We start from the raw sequence: 25,214 nt of genomic DNA, 5'->3' as shown, positions 1-25,214 counted from the left end.
ATCATCATGTTGTTATTCATTGCATGGGTGGGAGGAAATGCCAGAATTGCAGGGGATTGGGGGCCATGTTTTGAATATCAGAGATCCCGCGCTGGTCTTGACCTCTGTGGACTGCAGTCTTCCCGGGGAGGAAAGCGGAACACTTGAGGGAGATTGCTCTGTAAAGAGAACTTGGGGTAGGAATAGATTGTCCTTAGCATTGCATGTGATCAGTTTCTTCCCCATATGCCAGACCTTGGACCTACCAGGGGGCATGACTGCATCACTTGGGCCCCCCACTCCCATCGCAGGTAGCTCCTTCCAGGGGCACTTTCCTTACTGATTTGAGGGGTAAAACAGTGAAACCACAGCTCCTGTCCACTGACCTCCAATGGCGGGGGTGGAATTAGGGTGGGCGGAGCCTGCAGGGGTAGGGGGGAAGGCTGCCCCTTGCTCACTTCCACTCTTTTTTCCGTCTTGGTGCAGAAGACTCTCAGGTCACCAGCACACTGTCCCCCTTACAGTCCCCTCACAAGGGGCTCCCTCCTCGGCCACCATCGCACAACCGGCCACCTCCCCCCCAGTCCCTGGAGGGACTCAGGCAGATGCACTATCACCGCAATGACTATGACAAGTCGCCCATAAAGCCCAAAATGTGGAGCGAGTCCTCGCTAGATGAGCCTTACGAGAAGGTCAAGAAACGTTCCTCGCACAGTCACTCCAGGTGAGCTGGGCCGGGAAGGCCACACGAAGTCATTGTCCACACTTGGACAGAATCCAAGGGCTAAGTAGCATCTGCGAGTCTCAGGTCCCCCGCACCCTGCATGCGCCTCCCCTGGGCTGCCTTCTAGCAGGGCTGCGCCACAGCGCCCTCTGCTGCCGATCTGCTGGAGGTACAGATTTGTCATTCGCAGGGAAATTTGGGGTTTTTGGCTCACAGTCCACGTTGGCAGCAGCTTGCTTGAATGTCCTTAAATTCCATGAGAATTAATTAGGAAATCATAGGCAGAAGTATTCTGAAATGGCAAATGATAGTCCACACATAAGAATCCCAAAGTGGCTGAGAACCCTAAACCACCATCCAACAAAATTCTAAAGCCAAATAGCTGTAATCTTAGCTGTGTGTTACCAGTTCATTATTCAGCTGATATGGGAGAGGGGGGTTTTTGTCTGCCTCTCTGTTTTTCTCATTTCCCTTCATTATGCCCCGTAAAACTCCCAGTGGGTGCCCGGACAGGTAAATATTTGTCTTATGGAAAACAGAAACTGTGGTTGAGGGCAGGGGCTTCACAGAACAGCGGCTTCATCTCACACTGCCCTAAGGCATGAAGGGTAAGGGATAAGGACGCCCACCCACTTCTGGGGGAGTCCTGGGCAAACTTCCCCGACCCGGAAAGGGATGTTCTGAGGCCACAGTCAGCAACCTCGGAGAAGGGGCAGTCCTGGCAGGCAGTGACCAGCGTGGCCTCCTCTGGTTTGCAGCACCCACAAGCGCTTCCCCAGCACCGGGAGCTGTGCGGAAGCTGGAGGCGGGAGCAGCTCCCTGCAGACCAGCCCCATCCGCAGCCTCCCACATTGGAACTCGCAGTGCAGCATGCCATCCACACCCGACCTCCGCGTCCGGAGTCCCCACTATGTGCATTCCACGAGGTGAGTCTCCCCATCTCCCTCCATGGGCCAGATCCCCACCTTTGTAAAAATTTGGCCCCACACTGGCCCAGGTAACTGGTGAACTAGAGTCAGGACTGGACCGATGATGTAGGCTCTTCTGTAAGGGAAGCAGAATTAAAAAGTAAGCTGGCAGCAGAAGGACCCCAAGAGCCAAGAGACACATTATATCCCACTGTCTGCATCAATGGGGCACCAGGAGCTGGTCAGAGAATCCCCCAGACACTGTGGATATGGAAGGAGCTTTCCCAATAAGAGCGGAGGCAGGAACTTGAGCTGGATTAGCAGGGACCAGAACAGCCTTGCCCAGAGGAGGTCCCCTTGTACCTAAGTTTAAGCCTAAATTTATCCTGGACTTCCTTGAATGCCCCAGGGGGTAAATTAAACAGCAAAAGGAAAAGTGAGTTTTCAGTGAACCCCACCTTCTTTTCCTAAAAAGAGGCAAAATCAAAGCCATCACTCAATTTTCTCTAATACTTAAGGTCATAGGCACTATAGTTCAAAGGATAGATAGTGTTATCTGCTGTAAGTGGTGAACCATTTATACAGGATAAAACTGAGCTCTCCAGGCAAGAGTCTCTCATCCATCCATCCATTCATTCATTCACTCAGTCATACAACAGATACTTACCAAGTGCATCTATGTACCAAGTACCATTCTTGGGCACAGTGCAGGAGACAAAAAAGACTACACCGTGCTCCCATCAGACTGATGTTTTAGTCGGAAGAGAGTTCACAGTAAAGAAATGTCAGTGGTGATAAGTATTGAGAAGAATAATGAGCAAGCAAGAAGCTAGAGACTGAAGGGAAAGACTATCATTTAAATGAAACCAACAGAGAAGGCTTCTCTAATAAGATAACATTTGAGCAGAGACCTGGGTGGGATGGGTGGTGAGCTCCAAGGATATTCAGGGAACAAGAAGGTCAAAGAGCCAAATTCAGGCTTATACTTGGCATGTTCCCATGAGCTTGAGTGGAAGTAGGGGGTGGAACCAGAGAGGAAACTGAGGCCTGAGTCAAAGAGGGCCACATGATTGGGATTTCGCAGTCTACCCCGAGTGACAGTCACCCCTGGGACTCGCCTCTTCATGTACTTGGTTAACCCAGCCATGGTGAATGTCTGTGGAGTCCTTACACTCTGCCCCCATGGCCATATTGATGGATATTTATTGTGTGGCTCCAATAAGTGGAATGGATTATAACAAAGTAGTGGAGGAGTAAGTGTTTATTTGCCTCTTTCATTTTTAAGTGTTCCACGTGCCACCAGTCTTCCTTTTTACACAGGTGTTCACAGGGAAATAGAAATCTATTGACATGGGTTTCATATTAGTACTGGGTGGAACCGTATGACTGCTTCTGCAAGGCTTTTTTATTTTTTTACCTACTAAAATGGCATTTCAGCGGCTTAACATAATGCTAAAACGGGGATAATCTTGATTCGCTGTGTCTATAGCTTCTCTTTTCATCTTTAAAAAAATAGCAGGCGCGGGGCGGGGGGGGGGGGGTGGGGGGGGGTGGGGGCGCTGGCTATTGGCGTGCTTTTTTCAGAAGTAACACCTGGGCGCTGTCTCCGACCCCACCGCCCATTCAAAATCAAACATCAGAGCGGAGGCCTGGGGACCAGCGGTCCCCTTCTCGCCCTGCCTTCACCTGGGAGGGTTGGGAAGCACCAGCTCTTGAACTCAGTTTCCAAAGGCCCCGAACCGCGATCCCAGAGCCGCCAACCCCTTCCCCCGGGCGCCCCCAGACCCACCTCGCCGGTCCTCTCCCCGCAGGTCGGTGGACCTCAGCCCCACGCGGCTGCACAGCCTGGCCCTGCACTTTCGGCACCGGAGCTCCAGCTTGGAGTCCCAGGGCAAGCTCCTGGGCTCGGAGAACGACACTGGGAGCCCCGACTTCTACACTCCACGGACTCGTAGCAGCAACGGCTCGGACCCCATGGACGACTGTTCGTCGTGCACCAGCCACTCGAGCTCGGAGCACTACTACCCGGCGCAGATGAACGCCAACTACTCCACGCTGGCCGAGGACTCGCCGTCCAAGGCGCGCGCGCGGCAGCGCCAGCGCCAGCGGGCGGCGGGCGCACTGGGCGCGGCGAACTCGGGGAGCATGCCCAACCTAGCGGCGCGCGGCGGCGGCCACGGCGTCTACCTGCACAGCCAGAGCCAGCCGAGCTCGCAGTACCGCATCAAGGAGTACCCGCTGTACGTGGAGGGCGGCGCCACACCGGTGGTGGTGCGCAGCCTGGAGAGCGACCAGGAAGGCCACTACAGCGTCAAGGCGCAGTTCAAGACCTCCAACTCCTACACGGCCGGGGGCCTCTTCCGGGAGAGCTGGCGCGGCGGCGATGAGGGCGATGCGGGCCGCCTGACGCCCTCGCGCTCGCAGATCTTGCGGACTCCATCCCTGGGCCGCGAGGGCGCCCCCGACAAGGGCGCCGGCCGCGCCGCCGTCTCGGACGAGCTGCGCCAGTGGTACCAGCGCTCGAGCGCCTCGCACAAGGAGCACAGCCGCCTGTCGCACACCAGCTCCACCTCCTCGGACAGCGGCTCCCAGTACAGCACCTCCTCCCAGAGCACCTTCGTGGCGCACAGCAGGGTCACCCGGATGCCCCAGATGTGCAAGGCCACGTCAGGTGAGGAGGGACCGGGGACTGGGAGGGCGCGGCGGCCGGGCGCAGGCATGCTTGATCATCGGTCAGGTTGTGAACCGGTGGAGAGTGCAGCTTTTAGAGTTGGCAGTAAGGAGAGATGGTTAATTCTAGAAACCTAGCTGTGCGATGTGCAAGACCTTCGTTCCCCTCCTTTCCCATCCCTTCCATTCTGCCCTTGGTTTTGCCGAAGGAGGAAGACCCGGGAGAGGGTAGGGCGGTGCATCCGACACCCTAGCCCACCCACAGCGGGCTGCGCAGTCTCCCATTTCAGCTTCCTAAGTTCTGGTGCCATCCACCCGTCCAGCCACTTCCCCTTGGAAGGACAGAGATGCAGGAAGTGGTGAAGTCCGTGTCTCCAGGTTTGTCCAGTCAAAGGTGCGCCTTTGCCCTGGTGAAAGGATTTGGCGGTAGTGAGTTGAGCGGCACACTTGCAGAGGAGAGCTCCCTCCAGGCGATGCTTGGTCCTGAGGCCCTGAGATTTGGCCAGTGTCCTCCGCCCCCCAGGTGGGGCAGACTGGCTGCAGAAAGAAGTGCAGTTCTGCCTGAGTTCCCCAATGACTTCATGGAACTCCTGACTGCACCTCAGTATCCCTTTCCAGTGATGTTATGATCTAACCAAAGTAATTTTTGTCAAGTGCTTCTGATGCCCTGAGGTTACACCTTCACATTTTCATCATCAGATGAAAGGTTACCTTATATTCTTGTACTTGGGCGTTAAGCAATACCAAATCCAGTGAAAAAATGGAAGAAACCATCCTCCCCCTTCAGTTACATTCCTTTCCCCTCTCCATCTCCAAGAAAGAATAATGGTAACAACAACCAGGATGTGTCCTGCCTTCTCCACATCCCTGAGGGGTTCTCAGCACCTGCACACATGAGCTTGTGTAGGTTATCTCAGTTTCCGGGGGGAGACTGTAGTGATAAGAGCACCTTTCTAGTTGGTGGATGGGTGCTGCTCATTCATGAATCGCCTGATAATGCCAATTTGAAAAACAGAGCAACTGCATTCCCCTGGCCGTAGGAAAGAAAACAGGGGAGGACTTTGAGACATAATAAAAAATGATTCTCAGAGTATGACATGAGCAGCAAAGGGAAGGAAGTCCAAGTCAGGATATAACTTGGGACTGGAAAGAAGGAGAAGTAAGGGCAAAAACCCAGGGAAAGAGGAGTGATCTTAAGGAAAACGAGGGGTCCCTCTTTGGGGAACTGAAGGAGATGCTTGGGGCCTAGGAAGGGCAGGGCAAAGAGGAAGGCCCGGCCGGCTTCTGGGTGTACCAGGTCACAGGGCTCCTACATCCTCTCCCCAGCACCCCACTGACTCCTGTATTAAGGTTCATCGGCCGAATGACAAATTTCAGAGACAAGAATAAATATGGTTCAAGCCATTGTGAGAGAACCATGGACTTCAGTGTCCTAAAAGCTTCTTCAGATGCCTCTGTCATCTGTCAAATCAGCCCAGTGACATTTGCCATCAACTTCCTAGGAGGATTTTGAGAATAATTGCGCCTCATGCGAAGAGCTGATTCATTGGAAAAGACTCTGATGCTGGGTGGGATTGGGGGCAGGAGGAGAAGGAGACGACAGAGGATGAGCTGGCTGGATGGCATCACCGACTCGATGCACATGAGTTTGAGTGAACTCCGGGAGTTGGTGATGGACAGAGAGGCCTGGAGTACTGCAGTTCATGGGGTTGCAAAGAGTCAGACACAACTGAGCGACTGAACTGAGCATTTAAAGAGCGTGTTTCCCTGTGACCCTATTAGGAGAAGCCTTGGTTGGACAGGTCAGGAGTGTTTATATTGTCAGAATTGTAGTGCTTGTCCAGTAGATTTGCTTTATCTGAACAGCTTCGGTAAATCTTTTGAAACATATTTTAAGCTAAAATTCTAGGAAGCTGTATCTGACCTTTCCTGATAAAAAAGATTGCTTCCCAAGGAAGCAAAGGGATGCATTTAAGTAGGATTTGCTTCCTAGTGAGTTTTCCCAACTAAAAAAATCCTGTCCCTATCAATAAGCTCCTAGTAGTCAAACTTGGATGAGCTCTGAAAAGCCCTGCCCCATTTGAAATGTCCTAAATATGGTAAATGACAAGCCTGAAACAGCAGAGACGGCAAGCTCTGAGAACCTTTCTGGAGGTTCTCTATTCTATGTAATGAAGAGTTTTAACCTTGGGGCCACATGTGGAAACTCGCTGGGGCGTATCTCGCTGGTGTCCGCAGAAATCAGTCCTGCTGCACTAGGTCAGCCCAGGGCCCCCTCTGAGGACTGTGGGGACTGTCACCATCCTTGTGGCCACTTCCCAGTGGCAAAGCAGGGGACCTGGAATCCCAGGCGAGCTCGACCCACATGGAGCTAGAATGGCTCAGGAGAGAAAACGTATTGGCCAAATGTGGGGAGAGGGGCCGATGTTTTCCCATCAGGACCCTGCAGCAGGTCCTGGGAGCATCTCTGGAAGGAAGCTCCTCCACTCCCCTGGGTCTGACCCGTTTTTTCTGCACCACCCACACGCAGCTGCCTTACCTCAAAGCCAGAGAAGCTCAACACCGTCGAGTGAAATCGGAGCGACGCCCCCCAGCAGCCCCCACCACATCCTAACCTGGCAGACCGGGTGAGTTCCCTTGGCAGACCTCTGATTCTCCCTCCCAGGTTCTGGAACCCTCCTCAGCCTTCTCTGTGGGTTAGAGGATAGCAGGTATAAGATCCTAGTAACAGAGAGTGTGTCAGCAGAAGAACGATGTCCTGGGAATGATGGACGGCACTGGGAAGCTCCCTCCTCTCCGGGGAGGCCCCAGGCCCTGCTAGTACCTCGTCACCCCCACCCCTTCCAGCATGGTCTCTTCATTCAGCTGATTCTCTCTACTCTCTTTCAAAGTTGGTGATAATCCCAAAAATGTGGAGGAGGTGAGTGCACTTGTTTGACCAGATGTCTGTGTTTGGCAGACATTTTTCAGTTTCTGCACATTTATCTCTAGTGATTTTAAGCCAGGTTTTGTCTTAGTGTTTGACAGGAGGGTTAAGATTGAGTACTTGCTGTGTACTCAAAGCCCAGGAGCTTCTTCTAACCTATATCAGCTTATGTAATCCTTACTGCAACTTTGTAAGGGAAGTAGCCAGGCTTTTTTCTGTTCTATAGATGAGGCTCAGAGAAAGTAAGTGTCTTTTCATCTTACACAGTTGGATGACCCTGGGATTTCAGCCCTGCACTCCGTTACCCCAAACCAAAGCCTTGTCTTTTCCACTAAGCCAGTGGTTCTTAAAATGCAGTACCCAGACCAGCAGCATAAGCATCACCTGGGGTATTGTTAGAAATGCACGAACATCTCGGGTCCATCAGTGACCCACTGAGTCAGAACCTAAGTCAAGGGTGGAGGACGCTGGCAGTCAGTGTGGTGATAAGCCCTCCAGGGGATTCCGATGATGTCACTGAACCACCCCACGCCGCCTCTTACTCCTCTTGAATTAAGAGCCTGTAGTCTCAGCTGCCAGGGTTCCCTGTCCACTCTCACTGGTCTGTTGGGCAGCAGCTACCCACTGTCCTTACTACACACCTTATAACACTTCCTTACGTACCATCTGCACCCCAGCTCTAGCTCCTGTGGTCAGGCAGCTGCTGCAAGGCTTCGGGCCCAAGAGTTTCAAGAGACAGATCCATAAGAGTGACCTTTTGTGTATACTGTACCTCCACTGACCAAGCCTTCTCACCTCAAGTAAGGACTTTCTGATTTCAGGGTGTCTGTCCGGCTCCTCCACATTTTCTGGGTCACACCCAGTCTCACCTGCTCCAAATGTATGACTGCCACTTGACTGACAGCAGGCTGTGGAGCTTAGGAGCACCTTTACCCTGGAGTGGGTCTGGGTGGCTGCCTATGTTTGATCACACACAGCTAGTGAGGACCCGAGACCAATTTGAAACAAAAAATGTTTGGTTGGTCCTTAAGCTCTTTTATCAGATTGGGTTGAATTATCATTAATGAAGAATAACTATTCTCTGATATGATAAGAAAATCAGAAAGTGCCAAAGTCTGGCAGCCTTCCTAACAAAACCAAAGTGATCTTTGAGTCGTGCACGGGGTTGAAAATATCCTGTTTGTCACTAACACTTGGCTGCACAGTCAGCTGGGCTTTGCAGTGTATTGATAAGCTACTCATCATGTCTGTCAGTTCCTCTCTTTAACATGCCCTCTCTTCTCTTCCTTTTCCTGCTTTCCTTGGTTCAGAGAAGCGACAGAAAACTCGCCCATTATGGATGGGTCCGAGTCTCCAGCCCACCAAAGTACTGATGAATAGAGGTATCGTAAGGGAACGTGTTGTTCTTCCAGCCCTCCCCCTTCCCTGCTCATGAGTCGGAGATCTCACATGTGGTGCGGGAGTTGCCTTTGCTCGTATGGATCATAATTTCCAGGGGGAAACATCTGAGTGGTGTGGAAGCTGTCATCTTCATGTCCTATCTCTAGACACATGTGGGACTCGATGTTTATGTGTCTGTTCCTACATCTCTGATATTAGATATAGATTAGATGTTAGATATTCCCACCGCTCCTTCCCCAAAAAGACCTCAAAGTGTGTTTTAGACCTTCCTGGGCTCTTTGTACATGCAGATACTTGTAGAATCTTTTACTGCTTTTAGTAACCAGTGTTTGTTGAAAAGAATAGCATCGTGCAGTTTACATCTCAAAACACCAGGGGCAGACTGAGTTGGTCTAGAAGCATCTATCACCCATGAGTTCCTCCCAGTGTTTTTTAGTGACAGCTGTCTACTCTACCAAATGCTGTGCATTCCAGCATGGGGTCCACAGACAAGCCTTGTCCCCCATGTCAGCCAGGAGTTTGTTAGCAGGTAGACTCTTGGACCTACAGAATTCAAATCTGCATTTTAACAGGACCCCTGGGTGAATCACCTGCATGTTGGAATTTGCAAAGCCCTGCTTCAGTGGGCATAAAAATGTGAACACTTGGTCTGGTTCCTATTCTTAAAGGGTGACAAAGTATTGAAATTAATAGCATTTCAAGGGTTAACTAAGAAGATAATGATACAGCTTCTTTTAAAGCCACTTCCGAATGGTAAGTTTACTCAATCAAAAGATGGCAGTGCTAACTCTTGTAGCACTTATGTATTCAAAACTCTGAATTTCTAGAGATGCTGTGTGAACTTGGCTTCAAAGGCCCAGGGTGGGAGCAGGGGCTTTGACAGGCAGAGGCTGAGGAACACCCTTCCAAGGGCGAAAGCACAGATGTAGAAACAAGCAGGGATGTGTGGGGGAACAAGACAGTGCCTTCTTGCTGTAGAGAAAAGAGCTAGAGCTCAGTCTGAAAAATAGGGTGGGGCAAATCCTCAACAGAAGGAGAGACAAAGAACAACTTTTGCTGCAGATGCCCTGAGCTGACAGATGGGGGAATTCGGAAAACGGGCTTAGCCTTTGCGAGGAAGGTGGTATTAAAGAACAGAATTCAACTGAGTAAATCTGAAAGATCCTACTGGCTTTATTTCAGTGATTTGTGAATCAAGGAGCTTCCAGTCCAGCAGAAAGCAAGAAGCTCCGAGATGCTGCACAAAAGGCAGAGACGTGTAGGCAAGCACAGGCAGTTACACCAGGTGAAGAGGCAGGCGGGGACAGCAGGTGTCTGGCAGGTGACGTCCTTATCGTGTGGATTGGGGGATTCCATTCCTGGGGGAGCTGAAACTGTAAAGTCAAGTCTCGGTGTGATGACGTGGAGCTTAGCCTATACAACTGCATTTCGGGCCTGCTGTTTTTAACAGTTCTCCCCTTTTCATCCAAATGATCCAAATGTAAGGCAGTAGGGCTACCCCCAGCTATGGCTCTGGGGTTCTTACCGGCTTTTTGTTGAATCTCTGTGTGGTCTTCACAGGTCATGACATTGGGTTCACATTCTTTCAGTCAGTCATTCTGTTCCTTTTCTGATGTTCTATTCGAGGGAGAGCGTGTGCTTGGCTGCCTGTGGCTGCAAAGCTGTATTTAAAGGTTTTGAGAGAACACAGCACCCTACGGTGACTACTCTTGTAACCAGAATGACCCCCAGAGAACGACTGTGTTGGTTGGGCTGCTGGCCTAAGAAAGTGCTGGGCTTGTTCAGTAGTCTTCTGTGGCTGAGTCTCCCCTTCCCGCGAAGTGTCGATCCAGGTACAGGGGTGTGGGTCACAGCACAGACACCTCCTTGCTCGACTAGAGGCTGTCAGAGGCTTGTCTCATCAGGAACAACTCTGGTCAGTCTAGATTTTTTATTGGGCAGCTGTTGCTTTACCAGCAGGGTCTGCAGTATCTTCAGGAGGTAAGGAGAGATTGCTGATCGTGGCCTCCTTTGCATCAGCTCTTGGCCAGGGGATGAGGGATCTGCCAAAGAAAGCAAATTTTGAAATATCTGACTCCTGCCTGGGAATTCGTGTTGAGTCTGTGGCTCGGGACTTGGAAGGTGAAGCCCTGGAAGCCAGTAAAAGGGAAGGGTCTGTAGACAGCACAGGTGGCTTTATTCTGGTCTCCCTTGCCTGTGTCGCTTTCCCTGTACACAGCCTGGATGCAAGGTTCCCTGAGTCGATAACCAGAGACAGGAAAGCAGACCCCCGGGCTAAGGAGTGGGACTGGCTGAGCTTCTCCAGAGAAACCACGGCCCTGGAAATCAGGGAGGAGCTGTGATGGGCACAAGTACGTGGTCACCAGCATCATAGTGTTAATCATTCAAACAGTCGTCTGGAGGTTTGGATTCGTCCCCCTTTGCAGTGGTCTGAGATGTGGGGACAATGGCATTCTCTCTCCAAAGCAGAAGGATGGACAGAAGAATCATAAAAAACCTTCACATGGTAACAGTTAGGAAAAGGAGGGTCAGAGAGTGAAGGAAGAATCGAAAGAAATGTCCTTGATCTGACATTTTGGGAGGAAGCAGTCTTACCTCTGTGGTGGCCACTTCTCTCCCTAGTCAGTTTCGTTTGAGATTGCCAGCTTTTGTGCAGGAGGGGAGGGACCAGAAGATAGGTGGAGCCTTCATCCGTTGTAACGTCTCTACCCAAGGTTTGATGCCTTGTGATTGGGCAGCCATGTGGCCATCAAGAGCTCATGGTAGGTTACTTTCCATGAATCTCACTTCTGCAAAAAGCATTAGGGTAAAAGATCTGTCTGTAAATAACTTAAAAATGCTCAAATTAACAATGTTGTGATAGTTTCAGGTGGAGAGCAAAGGGACTCAGCCATACATATACGACATGTATCCATTCTCCCCAAACCCCTCCCATCCAGGCTGCCACGTGACACTGAGCAGAGCTCCCTGTGCAGTACAGTAGGTCCTTGTTGGTCATATTGTGTGATGGATGTTGTGTACATGTCCACACTGATGGACAGTGTGTACGCGTCCATCCCAAACTCCCTATCTATCCCGCCCCCTTGGCGACCTGTGAGTCTGAGTCTGTGAGTCTATTTCTGTTTTCCAAGTAAGTTCATTTGTTACCATTTGATTTTAGATTCCACACATAAGGGATGTCATAGGATATTTCTCCTTCTCTGTCTGGCTTACTTCACTCAGTGTGACAATCTCTAGGTCCATCCATGTTGTTGCAAATGGCATTACTTCCCTCTTTTTAAGGGCAGAGTAATAGCCCATTGTGTGTATGTACCACATCTTTACCTATTCCCCTGTTGACAGACACTTAGGGTGCTTCCTTGTCTTGGCTATTATAAACAGTGTTACAGTGAACATTGGGGTGCATGTGTCCTTACAGATGTTTTTCTCCAGATATGTGATAGACAACATTTTAAGATAACCAGAATTATGATCAATAACATTATACCAAGATAGATTTCTAGAAATTTCACACAATTTCTAGAGTACTTAATTATATTAATAACATGCATCCATACAAATAACCCAAAAAGGTTTATCATCAGTTAGTTGACAATGTGTCCTGTGTACCTAAACAATAAAACTAATTAGTATAACATTTTTCATAAGGTAAAAGACAGATCCTTTGAAGTCTGATTTAAGATAACCGTAAGGAAATGGGGTACAACGGTACTACAGTTGACAAGATGTGTGTGTCAACTTGGGCAAGTTGAGTTCTAATCAGAGAAAGGTAAAAAGAGGCACCGGGAAGCTTGGCTGCAAAAGTTTTAACTTTGTAGTTGACATCGGTGTGTATGATCGCACTAAGGATAGGGGAAAAATCAGGTTACAGGCAGACCAGGAAGTTGCCAACATCATGGACAGATTGGAGTTTTAAATGGCAGATCCAGAGTCTGAAAGGTCTCTTCCCTGGGCAGTCAGTCACCCGGGAGACACAGGCAAGGCGTTCTCCTCCTGATCAGGGAGCAACAGAAGCAGGCTAACAGAAGAGAAAATGGGTAAGTGGAGGAGTCTGGTTAACTCATTATTGACCAGGGGAGTTTTGCAGAAACTAATGCTTGTGGCTGGTGATCTGGCTGGCCAAAAACTGTTGTGTCACTAACACTTTATGGGTTATTACATCTGACACACCTGTAAAGTCTTCTAATTTTCATGCAATGTTGCCTTCCATCCACTCTTCTGTAGAAGCAAAGGAGCATTCACCAGCACTGTGAGTTTCATGTTCACTTTCTTTATCAGAATCAATCACTCAGGTTTTTTGTCTCCTTGTTGGTCTAATTAAATGTCTGAATCAGAACTATATTCTGAAGAACTACCATCTTTCAAGACACTAGTATATATGTCACTTGGACAATCAGAGGAAATACCTGCATAAAATTCTTCACTCAAAATTTTGCAATGTGTCATTTTTTAAAATGTCACACTTATACACAAGGTGGGAACAGAAACCTAACAGAGCAAAATGTGATCACGATGATCACAAGTTTTATAATGAACCCTTGATCAATTTTAAGCTCTAACAGTTTCTCACGGTGATATTAATTGTGTCACCTCTAAAAGTGTATTGATATGTCTCTGGTCAATAATGTGTTAATAACTCCCCCTCCCCCGCCCCGCCATGAATTTCATAGTAAAGGAGAACAGTGGTAGAAATCAGGTTACGCAGGCCTGGCCCGGCATCTGGGGACCACTGTCCACGTCATCTGCTTCTGCTGCTAGGAAAGCCTGAGGCTGAGATCGCAGATGGCTCTGCTGTCCAGTCAGGTCCTGTGACTCCTTGTAGGTGGGACAGAGGTTTTCAAGCTTAGCTGTGCAGGGACTGGTGAGCAGTACCAGAAAAGGTCATTTCCCAGGAGAGGAGCAGGAGTCCTTCAGCTGGTGTCTTTTTCAGTGGACATATTCTCCAGGAAGTAGTGGACGAGTGGTATCAGTGGCAGGTTGTAATCTTGTTCAGCGTAAGTTTCTTCAACCTGAGGAGGAACTGACAATAGATGACCAGCAATTTTTTGATAGGTTCTGCTGGGTAATGTGAGGGTCAGAGTGCGGAGAATGAGGCAGAGGGAGTGAGCCTCTGTTTTTCGAAGGCAGGGGCCCTTAGATTCAGAAGGCCCAGGGACAGCACCTTGGTCACCTCCTCACTGAGTTTTAGTGATGTCACCAGTCTTCTGTCCTGTCCTGAAGGCAGCCTGTACAGCAGAAGCAGGGACTCTGCAGAGTTCTTAGGCTGTGCCAGTGAAGTGAGTCTCAGTCACTGTGCAGAAATGATGGGGGTGCCCCATACAGGGAGGATGTTTTGAAGTCATTTCTTTGCTACAAAACAGGCAGCTGCTTATCAACAGGAAAACGCTTCTACCCAGAGAAAAACATACAGCTCATGACCAATACGTATTTCTCCGTTTGTTTATTTGTTGTTAACAATTATGTTTAATTAGAAATTTTCTCTAGCCATTAAACAGCTAGCCAATGTCTTATCTTTTTATGGACACATTTTGTAACCAAGATAACATGAACTTATTTGACTAGTAAACACAGGTAGAATCAAATTATGTCTGCATTATATCAATATTTAACACACCTACTTTGATCAAACCAACAAACATAAGATAGCTCTTGATTTATCCCATATGATGTGAATTTGAAAATTTCTGAGTTTTAGAATACTTAATTTGATAATCATTTTTCTTTAAGCCAATTAGATGCATTTTTTACAAACTGATTATACAGTACCCATCAGAGGCAGAAACACATTACAAACCTACCACATACATACACAAACATACAGACAGATGCAGAGGTCGGGAAGCTTTGGTTTTAAAATTTTAGCCTTGAGACAGGTACAGTAAAGCAGAACTTGCTAGTTTATAGAAGAACTGTTTTATCCAAATCCTGTTTCTGGACATTGGAGTAAGTTAAACTTACCTGCTCAAAATGGGAGTTCCTTCAAGGACTTTTCTTTCTTAAATTCAGATCTTTTACAATGTCTGCAAGCATTCTGAAGTGAAAAGAGTAGTTTGGAGATTGATAGAATAGGTGGCCTTTGATTTGCTTCTAAACCTGCGTTTCTATTTTTGTAAAGACTAGGTTTATAAGACAAAGGACAGGTTGCACTGTGAATGACATCACAGGCTGTCCCATGCCTCCAACTATATCATCTTCTGTTTGCTTCTTTAGATCATGAAGAAGATTGACTATGATGGAATTCAAAAGATTCCTATGCTCCAGATTTAGAGCTTTGTCTTTGCAATGTTTTTCTTTCCCTCTGGGTACACAGTTCCATTTTGACTTAGGAACTTTATCCCCAATAGGCTCTGAATATCAGCTTCCAGTATGGCCAACTTCTGACCATAGAGCCATTTAAACAACCTTTTAAATATCTTGTCAGGAGGACAAACAATAAATATTCCTGGCCATACTGAAAGACCTCATGGACGCAAGAGGCATTCCCAAAGAGGGTGCCAAGGATACCACCCTCCCAGATCCCGAGCCACTCCCATAACCAAAAGGGAAGACTCAGTTCCCCCTAAGGGCTGGCACCCATCAGGCAGGACCTCAGCTACAGACGGGTGCAATTTACATTTCTGTGGTATTTGCCCAACCTGAATGGCCCCTGAGAGAGAAAAGATCAATCAGTGTGTCTGGATTTGGAAAGGGAGGGATGTGAAAGTTTACCTTTCTCTCTCAGCTGGCCATGGCAGGCAGATTCGGGAGAACTGACTCTGGTCAGGATGCCCACCCTGCCTGCTGTCTGCCGGATTGACCAGGATCCCATTTGCAGGCTCTGGAACAAGTGGGGTTTAGAGTGTAGCTTCACTAGCTACTGAGATTCAGCAAGGTTTTCCATTAATTTTATTATTAGTTTCCGCTTGGCTTTGGAAGGGAATAACTGGAAGCAGTTACAGGAGAATCCCATGAAGTCCCATCAACCCTGGGAGAGCCCAGGGTGTGGGGGTGGGGTGGTTCCCCAGTGGGTGGGGATAGATTTAGGGGTGTCTGTACAAGCACTAACTTGACAGGCTTTTGTTACAATCTTGCAGTCTCTTCAGAGTGGAGAGAGAATGCAGACAGAGGACAAGCGGGGAATGAATCCAGGAGGATAGAGGGGAGCGGGAGGAGTTAAAGTTTTACTCTTACTTTAGGTATCTCTTGTGTCTTGTGTTTTTTATTAGCCTTTTGCAGTGAGTTTCAGTGAAGCTATTTGGGAATTTTGAAGCTTTTTGCAAGTTTTATCATACCGACTAAACTAGGCATCCCACTCCACTTGTTTGATGTGGACTCCTGAAGTGAACAATCTTGTGTAACAAGAACATTCCTCCTGGTGACCGCCCTTATTCTAGTTTATCTTCAGTAAGAGCAGTCCATGTGCAAGTGGAGAGACCACAATGTTTTTTAACATAAAACTGCTGGGGATAGTTCCTAAGGTGGTGGGGGGGAGGGCACTCCTGAAACATTTAGGTGACTGGGATCCATTTGTGGAGTTTTTCCTAGAGCAGAGAAAATCCTCGACAGCCTTAGGGGTAAACTGAGGGCCAGGACTCGGGTCTGACAGTCTGTCTCTCAAGGATACTTCCTTTTCCTGGTAGATGGCCGGGTGCCCTGTATGTCAAGACCCCCGACCAGGGCTTCCTCAATACACTCAATTTTCTTGCAGGTGGCCAGCGACCTTGTGCCCCTTCTGGGCCGTGACCACATTTTGCTATCTGGGAGCCTGGGCTCTGGAGATGGTTGTCTCTCATCAGGTGTTTGACCCATGCCCTCCAATTTTTGTTTTTTCTCTCAGAAAAACTACATGTTTAAATGTAAACCAAGTGCACTCTAATTCAGAAACTAAAAAAGTACTCACCAGAAGGACAATCTGTCTTTGTCCAAATCCAGAATAAAGTTGGAGAGAACCCAAAACAGAGGAATCTTGGACTCTGAAGTCCTCTTGGGATCCCAAGGCTGTCACCGCTGTTAAAAAAAAAAAATTCAACTAAGTAAAAATCCTGTTGGCTTCATTCATTCAAGTTGCAACCAATTCCTTGGGGAATTAGAAACAGTCCTGTCTTACAAACCTAGTCTCTACAAGAACAGAAATACAGCTCTAGAAGCCATTCAAAGCTCAACCAACCTTTTATCAATCCCTAGGCAACCCCTCTTCATCTCAAAAGGGGGGAGGTACAGACACTGTAAAAGACCTGGATTTAGGAAAGGAAAGTCCTTCTTGGAGGAACTCCCATTCTTTTCCAGTGCCTTTGAGATGGGAATGTTCCACCTGGTCTCCTCCAGGAACTCTAACCCAGGCTAGCTCTTAGAAACTTCAGGGAGGTAATTCTTATCAGAAGGAAAAAAAGAGAAGCAAGGGTATGGGGAGCTTAGGTGAATGAAAAGCCTTAAGTGTCTTCTCCACAACTGAGCAGCTAACCTTAATTTATTCCAGCTTCCAGAAACATGACTTGGACCCAACTGTTCTTTTATAAGGACTTCCCAGGTGGTGCTAGTGGTAAGGAACCCACCTGCCAGCACAGGAAATGTAAGAGACATGGGTTCGATCCCTGGGTCAGGAAGATCCCCTGGAGGGGAGGGCACAGTAACCAACTTAGCATCTACGCATGTTCTTTTATAAACTAGAGGGTTTTGCATAATAGCACCTGCCTCGCGGCTGAGGGCAAACAAGGAGCTTGCCGGTTCTCTTTTCATCTCTGCCTTTCCTTCCTGCCCCTGGTGGTCACCTCCTCAGGAGAAGTGGTCAGCCTTGTACTGAGAAAGCCACTTGTCCACACTCAGTCACTTGCCCATCTCTGACCAGTGACTGGGGTTAAAGGACTCCATTGGTGCCCCTGGGCCACTTGGCTCCCCTCAGTGAGGGTAGGGCGGACACACTGGTGGAAGGCACCACCAGATCAACACAGAGAGAGAGGGCTCGCCCACCCCTCCAGTAAACAGCATATGTCCACGTGGGGTCCAACCACCTTCTGCCATGGAAAGTCTCTCAGGCACAACGGTAAGGTCAGTTGTGTCAGGAGGAGAGTGTACAGGGTGGGTGTGATGGAGTCAGCCACTTCTCACCTGAAGACAGTGATGATGACCAGTTCCAGAATTGAGGACCTTGGTGTCACTTTGCTTCTGAAGCCACCTTTCAGCATATTAACTCCAGCATACATTTCAGGGGATCCAGGCACAGGACTCTCTTTAAAGGCCACAGAATGCTCCCAGAGGCCTTGGGTCTTGCCGCATTGATGGGTTTTTTAAAAAAGCCAGATGAGAAACCTTCACAAAATCCAGAATGCCTTCATCCCCTTGTTCCTAGAAAAATGACAGCAAATCAAACAGAAAAATGGTGATAATGGCTTATTCTCAGTCATAAACTGGGATACGACGTTGTGTGTAAGATGCTCTTAAACCCACTGTTGTCTGCATCTCCTCCTGCCCCAGCACTGGGCATGGGAAGGGTCAGCAGCGGGCAAGGGGAGAGATCCCCTTCTGACATTTATGCTGTTTCCAGACAGGTGTTTCTACCCCCAGCAGCATGTGCTCTGGGAGGTCAAACTCAAAAATCCAGCCTGAACACCACCCAGACCTACTAACCGAGAAGCCCCGACCAGTGTCACTCACAGGAATGTTACTCAAAACCGAAGGCTGAGGTTAGAGGCCTGCAGGTTTGGAATCAGCACAAGTGAACTCTGGAGTTACTAGAAGTAGAAGCTCAGCACAAACGCAAAGCACAAGAGGTGATCCAGGCCATCCTGCCTACGGCTGCTTCCGTACAAGGCGCGGGGGTCAGCCGTCCCCACATCAGGGCCTGCGGAGCAGGATAGGAGAGGAAGGCAGGAACCCTCTCCTCAGGTGCCAGGGTTGCCTTTCTGAGCCAGCCTCTGGGAGCCTCCTAGGCAAATTCAGGCCTATATTCACTGAGATGAGGTGTGATCTTCATCTTGCCCTGCAAGAGCTGGCTCAGGATGAGTGCAGAGGGACTGTTTTTCCAAGGAATGATTCCGAGTAATGGTTCTGGGCTTTGACACAGCCCTGTGATGGCCTCTTGATACATAAGAACTACAGCTGACCCTTGAACACCACAGATGTGAACTGCACAGGTCCACTTACACTCAGATATTTTTTCCAGTAAATACACAGCCAGCCAGCCCTCCATATCTGCTGAGCAGGAACCACAGATATGAAGGGGCCACTGTCCGTACATCAGGGGCTCAAGCATCCTTGGACTTTGGGATCCAGAGGGCTCCTGGACCCAATCCCCTCCAGGTACCCACGGATGACCGTACCTCCACCCAACCTGCATCGTGACACGTACCTGAAAATCTTTAACGGCCTTTCTGTACACTTTCCTATATATTTTCAACACTTTTTTGATCATCACACAATACATGTTATCAAGTAAACAGCATTTAAGACTCCATTCAAAAATATCACTGCAGTTTCACTACAGAGAAACCTGCCACTTCAAATGTGCTACCAGGACAGACTAAAAATCTGGTAAGCTTAGTTATGCCTGGAGTCTGAGGAGGACAAACCAAGCAACTATCCCGAGAAGAAAAGAATCCTAAGGACTCCAGCCCAAGAGGTTCTAGGCCTTGGCTGCACGGAGAGTCACCTGGGGGCTTCGAAAGCTCCTGCCACACAGGCACACCCAGACCAATTAAGCTAGCGGGGCCCGGACAGGAGTGTTTCGAAGGTTTCCGGGTGATTCCCACATGCACCTGAGCCCGAGGACTGCTGCATGGTCGCTCCCTCTCCCTCCACAGACGGGCAAGGATGTTTCCAGTCCCTGAGAGTCTGCTGTGCACAGCACTGTCGCAGGCCCTGTGAACACGTCCTTCTGAATGCAGGCTGCAAAGTGTCATTCCCCACTAATGGTCTCCTCTTCTCCTTGGGTCCCTGCAGGAGCTACGGTGACAGCTGTTTCCTGGACTCCTCCCTCTATCCAGACCTAGCTGATGTCCAGTGGTACGGGCAGGAAAAAGCCAAGCCCGGGACCCTTGTGTGAGCCCGCCGGCCTCCACCTGACCACCTCGCCGCCATTCTGAGATCACCTCACTGCCTCTCATTTGCCTTACCCAGACACACTGTCTCCCTGCACCAGCTTCAGCCCTCAGCACTTTTTTTCTCCCGTCTCCGCAACCCCTCATCCTCAAAAAACCTGACTGAGGAGACATTCTGGAAGGTTCCGGTCCCACTGTGTGTCCCCTGGCTCTCTTGCCCAGAGAGCCAGGCACCAGTCCTCAATGGCATCTTGGTGCCCCCCCACCCCTCCGTGACAGCCCCCAGGCCAGGACCCGGCGGGGAAGCTGGTTGGCATGGATTCCTGTGGACCAGTAGCACTGGAGAGACCAGGGAAGGGACTTAGTACAGGGTGATCCAGAAAGACTAGGGAAGCCGAGGCCCACCTGTAGGCCATCCAAGCATGTTGTGAAGAGGCTGCCTCAGGGGACTATTCAGCTGAAATATTTCCTAGGAGAAGTGGCTGTTGGGGGAGGGGAAGAACGGAAACAGGAAGCTGAACACGTCAGAGATGCATCCAAGGATCACAATCAGTTCTATGCTGCCAAAGATTAAAAAAAAAACACACACACAAAAATTAAGAGGGCCCAAGAGGAAGACATTCCTTCTGCAATGAAATCTCTTAAATCCTCAACTGCTACCACATCCCACACGTGGAAGTCGACCATCTGTGACGTGTCCCCCTCTGTAACCCTTCCCTGAACATTCACCTCCCTCTCCACCGAGAGCCTGAAAACTCACCCAATGTGATGGGCAAGTTGGAGAGCCCCCAGCTAGCATTGCTGACTTGGATCTCCACGAGCTTGACCACGAAGAACAGCCCCGTGGGGAGCAACAGAGTCCACTCGGCCCCAGTCTACATGGGGGCTCAGTCCAAGACACAGAGCTGCTTTCCTCTGGGGATCTGTAGGAAGCATAAGGTGATGGTTGCCAAAAGTGGTTCTCTCTCATTAAAACAACCAGTAAAAATGTATCCTATTTTTTCGCACAAGGTGTTTCATTTGATTTTTTACGGGAAGCCAAGGGAAAAAAGCACATTACAATCCATTAAAGTATTTACCTGTCATGGCCCATTTTCTGTTTGTTGGCACTTGTGTGACAGAGCTCAGATCCGACGTCTCTCCGCACCCGGTGACCAATGTGTCACTTCTTCCAAGAACCCAACTATGCCCTTAGATAGGAAGATTGTACTCACGTGTCTACTAGCTGGCAGGCAGAGCAGGGTTGAAAAAATATATCAGCTCCCAGAGGGCCCGGATGCCTGTGACACCATCAGCTACCTTAATGCATCACGTTGGTCTGCAGATACCAAAAAAGGAAGAGAGAAAACAGGTGTGTGGGAGCTGCCCGTTTACATGTGTGTTGAGCTATGCTCAATACACAACTGGAAAGCCATCTGTTTCTTCAAAGGCCTCGAAATACTTTTCTAATACTAACAAGTGCACACTCTGAGTTGGCTTGTTTCAAATGGCACAAACACGGTCTCCACAGAGACGGGACGCTGTGCTTACCTGGCGCAAGTTGGGGGGAGGTGCGGGGCCGGGGGGGGGGGATTAATTTTTTTCTCACTTATAATGACTCTTCCTATTGGAAAGGCAGTGGACAGCCAGACAGGAGCTGGGTTGGCTGTAGACTTGTGGGTAAGCAGAACTGAAGCTAGCTTTAGCGTAAAAAGAAAAGTGTTTTTTTTTTTTAAATGTATATGTAATCCAAGAATAACAATAGACTCTACCAGACCAGGAGGGTAGGAATGGATACTTACTCAGTGGTTAAAAACACAACAGCCGCGGTATTTCACCCGCTGCAGCTCCGGAAGCACTGTGGGACTCCTCTGGGGCATGGAGCAGGCTGGGGCCAGTCAGGACGGTTCAGGGCCTGGCTCCTTGGCTGCGTTGGTGATACCAGCTTGCGGAAGGGAGTAATATTCACAGAACACTCTGGGGGTAGACCCTGCAGGGTAAATAAAATTGATGATAATGTTATTAAAGGATTCTGGGGATTGACATGGGGGGAGCAGTGTTGCTCTTACTTTTGACAGTCAAGAGTTAGAAACAGCAAGTTTTTTCCCTTCCCATTTGGAAACAAGTCTCTATGAGGCCAGATTCTTTCTCCCAAAAGTAGATGCACAAATAATCAAACTGAACTCTGCGCCAGAGTTAAAAGTCAAAAAGGGAACTAGAGGAGGTGACGAGCTTCTCTGGCTACAGGGCATACACATGGACACCAGTTTGAAATCAAGTTGGAAGTCAACTCGATCTTTAGCCCAGCTGGGTGATAAGGAATGACAAAAATTCTCTCTCAACACGTGGGTTTGGGATTCAGGAGGCAGAAAGGAGCGGAGGTGGGGGAGGGAGGTGGAATTACAGTTCAGAAAAACATCCCTATAGTCTGGTAGCAAAGACAGAGTTTAAGTAAAACAGGTTTTACTGTTGAGCTGCATTCGTGTTCCTACAAGACGTGCACACAGTGTCGGTCCTGTGAGACTGACATGATTCATGATCAGTGTGGTGGGAAGTGATACAGTTATTGTACACAAGCACTGGCAAGCTCTTTGTATTTCCCTATTTCTTTAAAGCAAACTAAGATGAAACACAAAACCCTGGTCTGATATAAAGTCCCTATTGGATTCTCTGGATACGTGTAAGAAACTGCCTGTTTAGTCAGAAGGCTGGTGAAAACACCTAAATCAGACTTTGTTGTGAGACAGGTGGGTTTTTTAATTTTCTTATATGCAGGTGAGTGTTGAAACTGTTCAAATTCCACTTTGTTTTCATTCAGTATTAGTTTAGTTCTTCATAGAGCAAATCCCATCCAGGTGCTATCAAATGACCAGTTACTGCTTAATTAACTAGGTGTAAAGTTTTACATATACATTCATGTCAATAGTTTATTACAAGTTGTGTAAAACGGACTCTAGTTTAATAATGGGGAGGAAAGGATTAGGTTGCTCCTGAAACTGACTTGTAGAGCATGTAAGATGATTTTACTGGATTCTGTTCATCTGTAATCAATGACAAAGATGTATGTTGTAGACAAAGTTGCAGAATTAAAAAGAAATCTGCTTTTAATTTATTCTTTTTGTATTAAGAATTTGTATAGTACCTTTACATTTTGCAAAACAGTGTTGTCAACACTTATTAAAGCATTTTCAAAATGAAAAGATCTCAGCTGCCTCTTGGACATTCTGTTTGTGTCTGACTGATCAATGCCTACGCCCGCTCCGGAGAGCTGTATGTAAATCGGTTGCCTGTGTCCTCATCGGGCTCCTTTTTTGACAGGCCAACTGAGGAGATGGGCAGGCAGCTCAGCCTCTTTCCTACCACTGCTGTTCACTGTACCACAGCTCAGACTCTTTCCCTCACCCTCCAAATCCTATCACCAAAGCAAGAGCCCGCTAGGCCCTCAGGTACAAAGCCCTGCACTGAGGGACACAGCGGTAACGGGCTGACTTAGTGGAGCCTTTGCTGCCATCGCACCCTGGCCCCCTAACCCACACTGCACCTCCTCACTAGCACAGAACTAGAAATCTGACAGGCAAAAGCACTCCAGGATGGAGAGCCTGGCTGAAGCATCTGCCACCAGTGTGGGCTAACCCTCCCAAAAAGGGAAGCTAGCCACTGAGAACGGACTCAAAGTGCGTCTGTCTGGAAGCGAGCCCATCAGGACAGCATCTTACACCGAAGCCTGTGTGTCCTTGGCAAAGCTACCAGGGCCTCCTATCAAAAGATAATCAACACTGATTTCAAACAAACAGGATCTTCTGTTAATAAGTCTTTTACATGTAAACATGTCGCTGCTCAGGAAATAAATCTACTGTCTCCTATTAAGCTCTATCACCTGAAAGCAACCAACCCACAGGAAGATGGAACTTTCCCTTTTCACATACACACACACACACACACACACAGACACACACACACAGACACACACACACACAGACACACAGACACACACACACACACTCCCCTTACACTGTGACAAGGCAATCCCAAAGAGTCATTATTTTGGTTACTAGAGAACACAAAGTAAATAGCTGGTTCCTGTAGAAACCATTAAAAATAGCCAGGTCTTACTCCCAAAATACCAGTTCAAGCTCAGACATGAAATTCCTCTAAAAAGAGGAATATCAGAGAAGCCCTGATGGGGGTCAGCCAGCAGGCAGTGGCCACAGCTGAAATCAGCCTTTCACTGCATCTTCTGCAGTGGTCCCAGGTCCTCTGCATCTAATGGAAGAAGGTAAAACGAGCCCGGTAGATAGGAGATAAGCAAGTGTGTCAGTGGGATCCCTCAGGTGTCTCTCGTTCAAGAGGCTGCCTGGTGAGACAGCAGAGACAAGCTGACCGGACAGAGGCACGACCTCTCTGCCTTGCACAGCGTCCCACTCCCAGCAGTCAGTATCTATTCAGGTAAGAGCTGAAGGGCCTGTACTGCAATTCAGGAGGATGAACCTGCAGTTCAGCAGGTTAGCTGATAAGGTGCATCCATGTGCAGCTGCACCAAAATTTATTTTTTCATCAGAAAGCCACTTTACTCTCCATAAATCTTTATCCCCATAAACAAGTAGTTTCCTTTTTTCACCCATTCATCCTATTTTCCATCAAACCCTTTCTAATAATGCTTCCCTTCCTCCCACTCTACCAAAACCCCTCTTATCAAGGTCAAGAATGACTCTCCACATGCAAGGGTTAATTCTCTTAGGTGGTTAATTCTCTTAAGTTAATTCTGTAAGGTGACTTACCAGCAGCACTGGGCATGGCTGATCCCTCTTGCTTCCTTCTTGGAAAGACTCTTGTCACTTGAATCCAGGACAGGACATCCTCTGGTTTTTCCTCCTCAATACAGTTGGGGCTTCTGCCTAGCTCCTTGATGGCTTTTACTCCATCTCCCTGAGGTCTACGCGCTACAGTGTCCCAGAGCTCAGTTCAAGCTTCACTGTGCAGTCACTTCCTGTAGCGGCTCATAGTTTAAAATGTCATCTGTGTGCTAAGGGCATCTGTACTTCTCCCTGGCCCTCCTCTCTGAAACTTGCACATCCTGGAGCCCACTCAACAGCTCCACACAGATGTCTAATGTGCTAACACGTCTGGAAGTGAATTTCTGAGCTGCCCTCCAAATCCGCTCCATCAGTGACCTCGTCCAGCTGAGTTAGAGGCACCTCCAGTCGCCCAGGGCTCAGGCCCAAATCCTTGGACTCACCCATGATGACCTCCTGTCCTTGTCGCATATGCAGCCAACCAAATGGATGTGAAATCCCTGCCCTTGTTCTCTTGGGGGAGAAGGGAGACAGATAATAAATTATGTAACACATTAGAAGGTTGGAAGGAAGCACGGTTGGTCAGTGGAAGATTCAGCCTGTGACAGGTGGGGATACATCTTTCCTCCAAGTAAGGTAAGAAGAGGTAGTGAGTGTGGAGGCAGCGGCAGACCTTAGGCCTGCGTCCGTGCTCCACCTGCTCTGAGGAAAACTAGGTGAGGCCACCTTCCAGATGACAAGGGAAGGAGGATCGGGATGCAGTGGTCACGGGGAGAAGAGCCCCGAGAGGAGAGCGGGTGGGGCACACGCTCCAGGCCTCCC

At 48.7% G+C, this 25,214-nt stretch overlaps 1 protein-coding gene and 2 long non-coding RNA genes across 3 annotated transcripts in view; 1 reads left to right on the top strand and 2 right to left on the bottom strand.

Moving 5' to 3' along the window:
• The window catches only part of FRMD4A (FERM domain containing 4A), a 325,528-nt gene extending 304,438 nt beyond the window's left edge, over window positions 1-21,090 (top strand). The window contains exons 19-23 of the mRNA XM_052650658.1: window positions 466-703; window positions 1,462-1,629; window positions 3,423-4,282; window positions 6,812-6,908; window positions 19,523-21,090. Coding sequence (XP_052506618.1) covers window positions 466-703; window positions 1,462-1,629; window positions 3,423-4,282; window positions 6,812-6,908; window positions 19,523-19,625 — 1,466 coding nt within the window. The 3' untranslated portion in view covers window positions 19,626-21,090. The remainder of the gene's footprint in view (window positions 1-465; window positions 704-1,461; window positions 1,630-3,422; window positions 4,283-6,811; window positions 6,909-19,522) is intronic.
• Window positions 9,871-13,600, bottom strand: LOC128058262 (uncharacterized). The gene is made up of 3 exons (XR_008200424.1): window positions 13,481-13,600; window positions 11,204-11,397; window positions 9,871-10,650 (listed from the first exon to the last, which is right to left on the bottom strand). It is a non-coding gene; the product is annotated as an uncharacterized LOC128058262 (long non-coding RNA).
• Window positions 20,835-24,514, bottom strand: LOC128058263 (uncharacterized). Its single transcript, XR_008200425.1, has 3 exons — window positions 24,378-24,514; window positions 21,402-21,589; window positions 20,835-20,938 (listed from the first exon to the last, which is right to left on the bottom strand). It is a non-coding gene; the product is annotated as an uncharacterized LOC128058263 (long non-coding RNA).
• Window positions 24,515-25,214: the final 700 nt, after the last annotated feature.

This window comes from Budorcas taxicolor, chromosome 13 (assembly GCF_023091745.1).
Source record: "Budorcas taxicolor isolate Tak-1 chromosome 13, Takin1.1, whole genome shotgun sequence".
In the NCBI taxonomy this organism is placed as follows: domain Eukaryota; kingdom Metazoa; phylum Chordata; class Mammalia; order Artiodactyla; family Bovidae; genus Budorcas; species Budorcas taxicolor.
This window is presented reverse-complemented; position numbering and strand designations above follow the sequence as displayed.